General features: G+C 41.1%; 1 protein-coding gene across 1 annotated transcript in view; it reads right to left on the bottom strand.

The window, feature by feature from the left end:
* CACNA2D3 (calcium voltage-gated channel auxiliary subunit alpha2delta 3) overlaps positions 1 to 12441 on the bottom strand; it is a 959782-nt gene that overhangs the window by 732213 nt on the left and 215128 nt on the right. Inside the window, exon 3 of the mRNA XM_040407724.1 lies at positions 4146 to 4262. Within this exon, the coding sequence (XP_040263658.1) occupies positions 4146 to 4262 (117 nt within the window). The remainder of the gene's footprint in view (positions 1 to 4145; positions 4263 to 12441) is intronic.

The raw sequence follows: 12441 nt of genomic DNA, 5'->3' as shown, positions 1-12441 counted from the left end.
ACCTCCACATCATTGCATTCAGTTTTTATTCACAATTTGTATAGTGTCCCAACTTTTTTGGAATCCGGTTTGTAGATATATATTGGGCTAAATGTGAAAAAACTGTTGATTTAAATGGAGGGGGGATATAAATAAAAGCCAATATCACCTCCTGCCCTTTCCAATACCCATGAAGAAATACATATCGCCCTTCTTTATCGATGAAACTGTCTAGCGGTTGGAACTCCATCCCTCGATGAATATATACACTAACATCTCTTGCATAAGAAGAGTAACAAGCGTGGTACTCCAGAGAAGCCCATTTCCTTTTCAATGTATAAATCCTATCTACTGTTGCATGGGTCTCTAGTAGTGCCACAATCGCAGGCAGATGACGAACCACAAGGTCAAATACCACCGTCCTCTTCACTCTGTCTCCCAACCCTCTCACATTCCAACATAAAATGTTACACGGCATATCATATGAGTAGAGGTATCACCAATCTCAGCGGAGAGGCACGCACAACCACGAAACATAGAACGGCAGCTAATCCCTCCCTAAAACTCACCCCCAAAAACCACCCCCATTCATCCTCTCCTCAATACAGTGCTGTTGCCCTGTCCCCTTCACAGAAAAGCACCAAAGCATGATGTTACTACCCTCATGCTTCACAGTAGGGATGGTGTTCTTGGGATCCAACTCATCCTTTTTTTTCCTCCAAACACGAGTGAAGTTTAGACCAAAAAGTTCTACTTTCGTCTCATCTGACCACATGACTTTCTCCCATGCCTCCTCTGGATCATCCAGATGGTCATTGGCAAACTTCAGAACGGCCTGGACATGTGATGACTTGAGCAGGGGACCCTTCCGTGCAATGCATGATTTGAAACCATGACGGCGTAATGTTCTACTAACAGTGACCTTTGAAACTGTGGTCCCAGCTCTCTTCATGTCATTGACCAGCTCCTCCCTTGTAGTTCTGGGCTGATTCCTCACCTTTCTTATCATTAGTGGTACCCTACGAGGTGAGATCTTGCATGGAGCCCCAGTCCGAGGGAGACTGACAGTCGTCTTTAGCCTTTTCCATTTTCTAACAATTGCTCCAACAGTTGATCTATTTTCACCAAGCTGCTTGGCAATTGCCCCGTAGCCCTTTTCCAGCTTTGTGCAGGTCCACAATTTTGTCTCTGGTGTCTTTTGACAGCTCTTTGGTCTTGCCCATGGTAGTAGTTGCCATCTGATTGACTGTGGGGTCGACAGGTGTCTTTAAAGAGCTCAGACAGGTACTACTAAGTTAGATTAATGAGTGGAGTAGAGATGGACTTTTTAAAGGGATTCTGTCACCTCTTTTTACCCTATAGAGATGCGGACATGCACGGCTAGATCGCCTCTAGCATGTCCGCAATATACCTGTCCCATATCTCTGAGTGGTTTTATTGAGTGTAAAAAATATTTTATATATGTAAATAAGCCTGGTAAGGAGCCCAAGGGGCTGCACTAACCTTCTGGAGCCCAGCCACGCCCCCCTTTGAAGGAGCCCAGCACGGCCGTGCATGTCCGCATCTCTATAGGGTAAAAAGAGGTGACATAATCCCTTTAAAGGCACAGTAACAGGTCTTTGAGAGCAAGAATTCTCGCTGTTTCTCAGGCGTTCAAATACTTATGTTCAGTAAAAATCATACAATGTGATTTCCTGAATTTTTGTCTCTCAGAGTGGGAATGCACCTACAATGTGAATTTCAGACCCCTCCATGATTTCTAAGTGGACGCGTTCCGGCCAGCCAATCACTTTAATGCCAGTAACCAACATGGCTACGGTATTACAGTAAGTGGCAGTACATACCTGCACGTGTATTGGCTGCGTAGCAGCCAACAAACGTGCGGGGAGGAGACTCGAGCATCGCGCTCGAGCACACGCGGTATTCGGCCGAACACCGCGATATCCCGAGCATCGCGATGCTCGAGCCGAACTAGTGTTCGGCCGAGCATGCTCGCTCAACACTACATCAGACATTAAGCAGTGATAAAACTAAATGTACACTAAGAAGACAGATAAAAAAAGATCTGCACAGTTGTATGGCTTTTATGTAAATTGTTAATTCTCTGACATTAATGTTGATCTTCAGCTATATTGTAAAAGCTCAAAATAGAAGCAAAGCTTTCAGATTTACAATATCTAACACCTCGAATACCAATCCCCGTTTGATAACGTAATTGTGCACATAAATACATATGCAGTGGATGGCATAAAAGGCCAATAAACAGCTCTGTGTAAATGACAGCCTGAAGTGCTAAATACAGCCCATTGCTTATAATCTGAGAACACACAGACAAGACTTTCAGTGTATAACATGTCACCATCCTATAACTTTTTGTATATTACTGTTGCTAGGTATTGCAGTTAAAAAAAAATCTAATTATGACTGCTTTTGTTTTATTGTTTAGTTTTTCTTTTTTGTTGCTTTATTTTTATTTTATTATATATTATACTTTTTTTGCCTTTTCTTTTCAGTTGTATCATGCATGAATCAAACTTAAAATAGTTCTCCATCTGGGAGACACATATTGCATTTTTTACCAGTTCCCATTGTGGGGTTTCACTCTGGTAGACAGGATTAGCCGACACAGTATAGAGGCAACAACAAGTTCTTTGGCTCAGTCTTTCATTCACACTTTAGGCAAGTGACAAAACAAGCAGTCATAATGAAAACAAACAGTCACCTTGTGGTGTTGGTGGTAATTTACACCATACGGCAATTCTGCCTCAAAGAGTCCTTGCTGATAGCAGCACCAACCTGTTTTCACACCAAACAGGTAGCAAGCCTTCATCCAGACACAAGGCTCCCAGATCCCAACCCAGAGACACGGCTTCTGAGCCCAGCTGCCTATTTAAGGACAGCCAGGTGCTGCCAAAACCCATGGAGGTATTTGACCTTACCTGGCTGTAAATCAGCCCAGCAGCACATGCTGGGAGGAAAATACCTGTTTTCCCAGACAAAACCTCTCACTGTGTCACACCAGCCACCTTCTGCCACCCGTACTGTGCTGTGTAAAACATACAATTACCTAATATTCCATGCCCTATTTGTATAAAGGCAGGAGTCCTTGAACCCCACCCATTCCTCCTCACTGAAGGACCACAGTAAGGAGCAGCTTGAACTGAGCTAAGGGACTGATGAAAGCAGCCAAGCATGACCTCAAATGTCTTCTTCAGTCCTGTTGACTTTATATGGAGCAGGACATGCACATCAGGAAACTTTTCTAGTAAAAGGGGATTATCCAAAGCAAATGACCCTTATCATTTAAGACAGGATTTGAGCCAGGTCTAATTTGGAACAGGTGGCCTATTTTGTGTTAGATTTACCAAAAGTCGCACCTTATTGATAAATTTGTTGCAAATATAGACGTCAGACTCAAAAAGTGTCCTATAAAACCGATAAAAAGCGTACAACAGCTCGCTAGACTATAACTATTAAAAAATTAAGTCAGAGTATATTTTTGTTCAAAATTTAGATTTTTTCCAGTATTAAAACAGAAAAAATCCTATACAAATATGGTATCTGTAGTCGTTCTGACCCAGAGATTAGAGGGGACAGGTCAGTAGGGAATGATGTAGGGACAAAACCCATAAAACTGTGGCGGAATTGCATTTTTTTTCCAATTCCACCCCAATTTGAATTTTTTCCCCACTTCCCACTATATATATATATATATATATATATATATATACATAAATATGGTATGTATACCATACCTATACCTTAATGACCTTAATGACTGTGAAATGTTCCATTTTATTTTTTCATTTTAGTTTTCTACAGGTTTTTGCCTTCCCAAAGCCAAAGGAGGTCCTTTGGCAGATTTTCTTTAATCAAGGTAGGGGCAGGCATACTCTCTGCAATCAAGTGGATGAGGTAAGTATAATTTTATTTTTTAACCCTGGATTAACCCCCTGAGCACCTTAATGTGAGTCACAGATGCTGAAGTATCATAACAAATCAAATTTCTTGACAAAGATCGGCAAAGCTGTCTAATCGAATATTTGAAAAATTCACTCGCCTCTAATAACACTGGTGCCCCTCTATTCAACAGTCAAACTATACCACCATGAAAGTCAGTAAATAAAGTATGGTACATTGTGAAAAAAATGTAAAAAAATACAAACCCGAACTGCCTCTGCCTTCTTGTGGAACATCTCCTCCATGTCCTTTGCAAGTTTTTTGACAAGTTGAAGTCCATCTATTTCTTCTATGGAAACTTCCTTCTCAAATTCTTTGTATTTCTGAGAGAAAAAATTGAATAAAACATTTCTATAAACTTGTAGTTGCAATAGTTTGAACTAATAATAATACAGATTATCCACTGTAAAGCAAGATTTTTTTCTTCCAGATATGGTTAATATTCATGCTATAGACATCAGTGCATATAGTGGGAGAGTAACAAGCTTTCAGCCTTCCATCATATCAAACAAGACATCAAGGATCTACTGTCTAGAGACTGTTTTCCACTGAGTATGCTGGGGTATCAAAGTATATCCAGAGAAAGAAATATTATGGTGGACTTTATTACTACAGGGGGCATTAGTACTGCTGGGAGCCATTATGGTGAACTTTATTACTACTGGGGGACTATGGAGAATAATATTACTACTATGGATACTAAGGGGGCAATATTACTTTTGAGGCAAAATGGGGACATAATTACTATTGGTGGCACTGTAGGGGCACTATTTACTTTTGGAAGCACTGTTATTTTGCTGGCCACCTTGACACAGTATCAGCTTAGCACAATAATTTTTGGGGGACACTATGATTTCAGGGCTGTTACTGACAGGGGCACTATTTGCTGGGTGCAACCATTTTTGAGGACACTGTGTGGCAATAATTATTGAAGGGGTGCTATCTATGTGGTAATAGTATTTTTAGGGAGACTGTTTCTGCAGTATATTATTTGTTGGCATTGGGGAGCACAGCGGTCACCGTATTAGGGTGGCAGGATGGGATATTGAGAACCTGGGGAGGATGATGGAAACAAAAGAACCTCAACATGTGTGACATAGTCACAGGATATTCCATAAATGTCCATAAGTGTCGGTCCATTGTATCTAGAGAATGGGGCTTCATTTCACAGCTGCTGGAAATGAAGGTAGCCGCAAATGCTCACTTTTTACATGGGATACCCCTTTAAGCTTGCAAATATAGTCTTCTGTCAATACCCACTGGACTCTCGGGAAATAGAACACCGAACACTATTGACACAGATGTACCTTTCACTGTTTTACTTTAATCAAGATTTAAGAGGAGTTAATTAATTTAAAATTCTGAGATGAGAACCGACTTGGCTTTTAACCAATTTACTTCTAACCTGTGGAAAATGGAATGATCCTTGATGGTTGCTGTAAAAAAATTGACATTACAATTAACCACTCATTCAGTCTCACTACCATCTAAATAATACAATTATACAAGCATGTAAGAGTAAACTACACAAATGTGATCAATAAAGGAGTTGGCAGGATTAGAGAAACATGGCTGCTGTTTACTAAGATTGCCATACCTGTCCACAGGTACAGTGCTGGACACAACTTATTGATAAATGTGGCACTGTTTCTGGAAGAAAGCAGCCATGTTTTATATACCGTTCAACATCTGTCATTTACAATATATGATTAGAGGGATTATCCCATGATTAATGTAAAAAATAAAAATTAGACATCATATACTGTAGCACATGACAATCTTTTGTAACAAAGCTAGAACCAGCCCTGTACCTCACATGGATCCATAGATCTCCCCAGTCATTGTCCTAACTGGTCTGCTAGATTTATTTCAAGCTGGGTGTGTGCCCGGCCTACTTCAGCTCTCTCCCTATCACAGCTCAGGGGATGTGTCCTTTCTCAGAAGGGTGCGTCGTTCCTGCAGCAGCTCTCTCCGTCTGTCACAACTTCTTAAAAAAGATCTGTCTGTTTTCAGTTGAAGGATGGAACTGAGCGTGTGTGTCCACCACAGCAATATTACTAAGGTAGCACAGAAAAGTAAGGATAAGCGCAAACAGCAGGTGGCACTATACTAATAGATTTTATTGAATAACAAAGTGGCTATGCTAAATAATTAATTACACGTAATAGCAAACATATTCAGAATTAGGTTTGAAAAGTGTAGGATATTTGTTGCAAAACCCCTTTGAGATTGCGTCCATTCTTTAACCTAGTGTGGGGATTCGCTCTGGTAGTTAGAATTAGCGGGTGCAGCACTGAGGCAAAGTACAAGTTCTTGGTTCAAAACATCACCGTTTACTCACACGTGAAAGCGAAGCAAAAACGCAAGTTGCTTGGTGATCGTTCACACACATGAAAAGTTCCTATACAAAACAGTCACCTTTTCTCCCGGGTGTTACTTCACACCATGTTGGAAGTTCTGTCTTGTCAAGTCCACAGGCAGGCGTTAGGCAGCCTGTTCGCCCTCACAAGGGTCTGAGCACTCCAGCCCGGCTCAAGCTGCGGATTCCAACACAGCCCTCAGATCACAGCACACAGACCTCCTGAGCTCCACTGTCAGTCGGAGGTAATCCTCATCACCTGGCAGTGATGGCTGATTTTTATACATGGCAAAACTCGGCCTGGAACATGGGGAGTTATCACCCACCCAGCACTTTGACTACTCCCAGTAAGAGCTGTCCCGGATCAGCTATTACAGCCATACTAAGTATCAAGGTGTCAAACAGCAACTGCTGCTGACACATAAAAAACGGCTCTTACTCCACCGAGGCCAGGAACCTCGGTGACACGTACCTATCATCCACAATGATTCCTTGTACATTCTTACACTAGATAAACTTCTAACTGTTTATCTCTCCGGAAGCCTTGACGGCTTTGATATAGCTAAAAGCATGTTCTTACATTTAAGATGCAGAAGCTATAGCTTTCATAGTAATTATTGGTCTTTGTAGATCACAGTCAGACAGTTCTATGATAAATTGAAATTCTGTATCTTAAAGCATAACATGAGCAGAACTTGTTGGTGTTCAATTTACTCTTCATTATGGACCAATCATAGCAAACAGTACCAGGTATTGTTCCCATTATGGAAGCACTATATATATTTTTTTCCATTAGCCCCTGAAAAGTAATATGAAATAAAGTGATCAAAAATATGAGCAATATACGGGAGCATTTAAGTTATAATGATGAATGGAATATTGAAAGGGGTTGTTTTAAAGTTTTAAAGTTATCCCCTATCCATGGAATTGGGAATCACTAAAGTATCATGGGGGTCAGACTGCTGGGACCCTCATGGATCCTAAGAACAGGGGTCCCATTCCCCCATCCTAATGGAGTGGCGGGTTCTGGCCAAGGGTAATTTTGCATCTCAGTTACATTTTCGTTGACTCCACAACAAGCAGGTGATCTCTGAGAAGATCACATGCTCCTCAGATTAGAGGAGGAAACCCAATGCAAATGTTTTTCTAGAAGTGTCAATGAATCGGGGTAAAAAAGTTGGACATGGATCATGGCTTTAGCTAAGAGGGTAGAGACAGCCTAGTAGCATTCTATGCAATACTAGGACAAGATCCAATGGAGGCTGGAGATGGACGGGTCTGGTCACATGTTCCCCTTTACAGTGCAGTTTACAGCACTTGCAGGAAAATTGTGATAAGGTGGCCTTCACAATGGTATGGTCATGTTGTTTGGCAGGAGCGTAGTAATAGGAGGTGTAGAAGAAGCATTACCACAAATGTAGTGGAAGTTTTGTAACAGATTTTCCATTGGGGCAGAGGAGCTTCAAATTAATCTGCTGCTCTTCAAAGCATAATTGTCTTCTCCAGGTTAAGATGTCATTCTATATACCAAATAAGTTAGCTTTATCCTGGCCGTGTTTGCCACAAGTACTATAATAGGCTTGATTAATAAAGTAAGCATCATATGACATAAAAAAGACTCAGTCCAATATGATCTTCCTCTGAAGTTCTTACATGATATGGGAGAAAAAAATATCATAGGTTTTATGATCCTAAAATGTTTCATTTAAGACCCCCAAATCCTCAGTTCATCTGCATTTCACTGTCATTATGTCGGTGAAATTGCAATGGCTCGTCACTGGTTTTGTGATCCATTACAAACTGGGAATGCAATCAGTGAACAATGTAGCTAAATTGCAAAGCCTGCCTGTCATACAAGAGTCTGCAAGTTTAACTGAAGATTAAATATATGTATATCTCTGTGGCAGAGAACTAGGGAAAAAGCTAGAAGACACCAGACAGCATCTATAGGGCTTACATCGAGCAGCAAGAACATGAAAACCACCTTTCTAATATTGTGTACAGTACTGCATGACTACACAGTTCCATACCCAGCAAGCAGTGATGCCATGTGTGTTCTGACACAATTACTGAAAACTTTCTCAGCAACTTGTACTATAGTAGCTCTTCTGAGGGATCAGACCAGGTGGGTTAACCTTCATTCCGCCATCAATGAACCTTGGGCCCCATGACCCTGTCACCAGTTCACTGGTTTTCTCTTCTCGGACTACGTTTGTTAGGTATTAATCAATGTATACCAGAAAGATCACAAAAGACCAGCCATTTTTGAGATTCCCCCACCGAGTCTTTTAGCCATCACAATTTTGTTCTTATCAAAGTCACTCTGATCCTTAAAGGGAACCTGTCACCGGGATTTTGTGTATAGAGCTGAGGACATGGGTTGCTAGATCGCCGCTAGCACATCCGCAATACACAGTCCCCATAGCTTTGTGTGCTTTTGTTGTGTACAGTTGCAAGCAAAAGTATGTGAACCCTTTGGAATGATATGGATTTCTGCACAAATTGGTCATAAAATGTGATCTGATCTTCATCTAAGTCACAACAATAGACAATCACAGTCTACTTAAACGAATAACACACAAAGAATTAAATGTTACCATGTTTTTATTGAACACACCATATAAACATTCACAGTGCAGGTGGAAAAAGTATGTGAACCCCTAGAATAATGACATCTCCAAGTGCTAATTGGAGTGAGGTGTCAGCCAACTAGAGTCCAATCAATGAGATGAGATTGGAGGTGTTGGTTACAGCTGCCCTGCCCTATAAAAAACACACACCAGTTCTGGGTTTGCTTTTCACAATAAGCATTGCCTCATGTGAATGATGCCTCGCACAAAAGAGCTCTCAGAAGACCTACGATTAATAATTGTTGACTTGCATAAAGCTGAAAAAAGTTATAAAAGGATCTCCAAAAGTCTTGCTGTTCATCAGTCCACGGTAAGACAAATTGTCTATAAATGGAGAAAGTTCAGCACTGCTGCTGCTCTCCCTAGGAGTGGCCGTCCTGTAAAGATGACTGCAAGAGCACAGCGCAGACTGCTCAATGAGGTGAAGAATACTAGAGTGTCAGCTAAAGACTTGCAAAAGTCTCTGGCATATGCTAACATCCCTGTTAGCAAATCTACGATACGTAAAACACTAAACAAGAATGGATTTCATGGGAGGATACCACAGAGGAAGCCACTGCTGTTAAAAAAAATATTGCTGCACTTTTACAGTTTGCACAAGAGCACCGGGATGTTCCACAGCAGTACTGGCAAAATATTTTGTGGACAGATGAAACCAAAGTTGAGTTGTTTGGAAGAAACACACAACACTATGTGTGGAGAAAAAGAGGCAAAGCACACCAACATCAAAACCTCATCCCAACTGTGAAGTATGGTGGTGGGGGCATCATGGTTTGGGGCTGCTTTGCTGCTCAGGGCCTGGATGGATTGCTATCATCGAAGGAAAAATGAATTCCCAAGTTTATCAAGACATTTTGCAGGAGAACTTAAGGCTATCTGTCCACCAGCTAAAGCTCAACAGAAGATGGGTGTTGCAACAGGACAACAACCCAAAGCATAGAAGTAAATCAACAACAGAATGGCTTAAACAGAAGAAAATACGCCTTCTGGAGTGGCCCAGTCAGAGTCCTGACCTCAACCCGATTGAGATGTTGTGGCATGACCTCAAGAAAGCGATTCACACCAGACATCCCAAGACTATTGCTGAACTGAAACAGTTCTGTAAAGAGGAATGGCCAAGAATTTCTCCTGACCATCGTGCACGTCTGATCTGCAACTACAGGAAACGTTTGGTTGAAGTTATTGCTGCCAAAGGAGGTTCAACCAGTTATTAAATCCAAGGGTTCACATACTTTTTCCACCTGCACTGTGAATGTTTACATGGTGTGTTCAATAAAAACATGGTAACATTTAATTCTTTGTGTGTTATTAGTTTAAGCAGACTTTGATTGTCTGTTGTTGTGACTTAGATGAAGATCAGATCACATTTTATGACCAATTTGTGCAGAAATCCATATCATTCGAAAGGGTTCACATACTTTTTCTTGCAACTGTATAAAAACCGATTTGATACATATACAAATTAACCTGAGATGAGTCAGAGCTTGAAAATATGACTCTTCTCTGGTCACACAAGTAAGATATGACTCTTTTATGTTAATTTGCATATGTATCAAATAGTTTTTTTTACACAATAAAAGCACACAGAGCTATGGGGACTGGGTATTGCGGATGTACAAGCGGCCATCTAGCAACCCATGTGCTCAGCTCTATACCCAAAATCCAGGTGACAGGTTCCCTTTAAGGTGCTTTTGCACACCCAGATGAGCAGCAGATTGTTGGGAAGGAAGCATCCTTCCCGACATTCGGCTGCTCGCTCAGTGGAGGTGAAGCTCTGCATTTACATGCAGCAATCACCTCCACAGTATGAGAATAAGGAATCACTATTGCGATCCCTCATCCTACATTGTTCAGCAGCATTGTTTCTGGGCAGAACGATAATTTATCTGCCTGCACAAATGTCAGTTTCACCTGATGAAAGGGCAGATGATCTGTTGCACCTTCACACAGGCAGATTGTCGGAAACGAGCGTTTACAGCAGGATCTGCCCGATTATCTACACATGTAAATCCACCTTTACACTTGCCACTTTTTTCTGATTCCAACTTATCAACTTCAAGAACTGACTCTTCACTTGCTGCCTAATTGTAACAAGATAATCACTTTCATTCACTTCACCTGTCAGTGGCTGATCAGTGTATATGACCAAAAAGAATAAAAAGTCACACCACAGAAAAGTGTTATTCACTATGTCTAAATACATTTCTAGTTCTTTGAACAGTCAGCATTGGGATCCAAACCAAACGCAACAATTTAGGTAGACAATGCTTCCAAGTGGCACAAGCAATCTTGGAAAGGGATGGAAGGAGGAACCATAGCAAAGACTAAGTAAAGACTTATATGCATTCTGCATTACTACAGCCCCCATTACCACAGTCTGTCCCATCCGTCCTCTCTGTACTTCATGTCTCCTCATGGACTCCATTCCTACAGAGATTCAGCTGAAGATATAATCAACTGTATTCAGGATCATAATCCCTGACAAGTAGGAGATGAGCATGAGGCAGCTCTGTAGCTCAGTGGTCTGAAGTAACTTGTCCTCCTGTGTGATTAGGACTGGTTTTGTTTGTACTAATAGGATGGCAGCCATTTTATTTCTCCAAATGATTATTATAACTAATGAAACGTATTTGGGAATATATTTATAATAAAGTAATATATAAGTATTTTCTTTTTCTTCACTCTTGGAGAACCACTTTAAGTATGCATGCACATGAGGGAGTTGGGAAGGATAGCTAACACCCCAGGGAGCATCCTCTAAATTCTATGACTAATAATGGATGGGGGGCACTAAAGTGGCTAGGGCAGCATGAACTAAATACGGCCCTGCCTTTATGATAAGTACACCCTTTTAGATACTTTGCTTTCACTGATGTTTTATAAACTCCACCTGCAATACAAAACCATGAGAGACTAAAACTTTCAGCAGATTTTGACAGTGTTCTTGCCAGTTAACAATGTATTACACTGTATTCTCAGTGCAATTATAATCCTAATTGTCTGCATTACAATGCTGTCTCTGTCTTCTCATTATCTTACTGCCGAACCTTTCCCTAAAGGAGCCTTCGAATAATCAACAGTACACATGAATATGCACGGACTGGTCTTTAATGAGACAATGGTTGAAATTATCATTATATTTAGTAGTAACTAGTATAATGTTACTGTACCTACAGAGAATCTAAAGACTGCGATCACAGTCACACTGTATTACCATGATATAATAAATCCTTAGAGGTTGCCCAGGGGTATTTTTGTACCTGCATTACTCACAGAGTGAAGTACTTATGCAGAATCCATGGCACAATACATGTAGATTATCCAACAGTCTGGATTTTGACATTAACATCACATAGACATGCTCCCGCTCCTCCATTTACCCTGCCCGGCGGTCCTGACCTGGCTCCCTCTGTCCTTTTATAGGTGGGCCAGCCCGCTGGAGCCGCTCTGTTACTCCACAAAGGCTGAGGCCTGCTTGCCAGCAAAATCTCTCTACCTCTGCCTTCCTGTTGA

The sequence above is a fragment of the Bufo bufo genome, chromosome 9 (assembly GCF_905171765.1).
Source record: "Bufo bufo chromosome 9, aBufBuf1.1, whole genome shotgun sequence".
NCBI classification, from domain to species: domain Eukaryota; kingdom Metazoa; phylum Chordata; class Amphibia; order Anura; family Bufonidae; genus Bufo; species Bufo bufo.
This window is presented reverse-complemented; position numbering and strand designations above follow the sequence as displayed.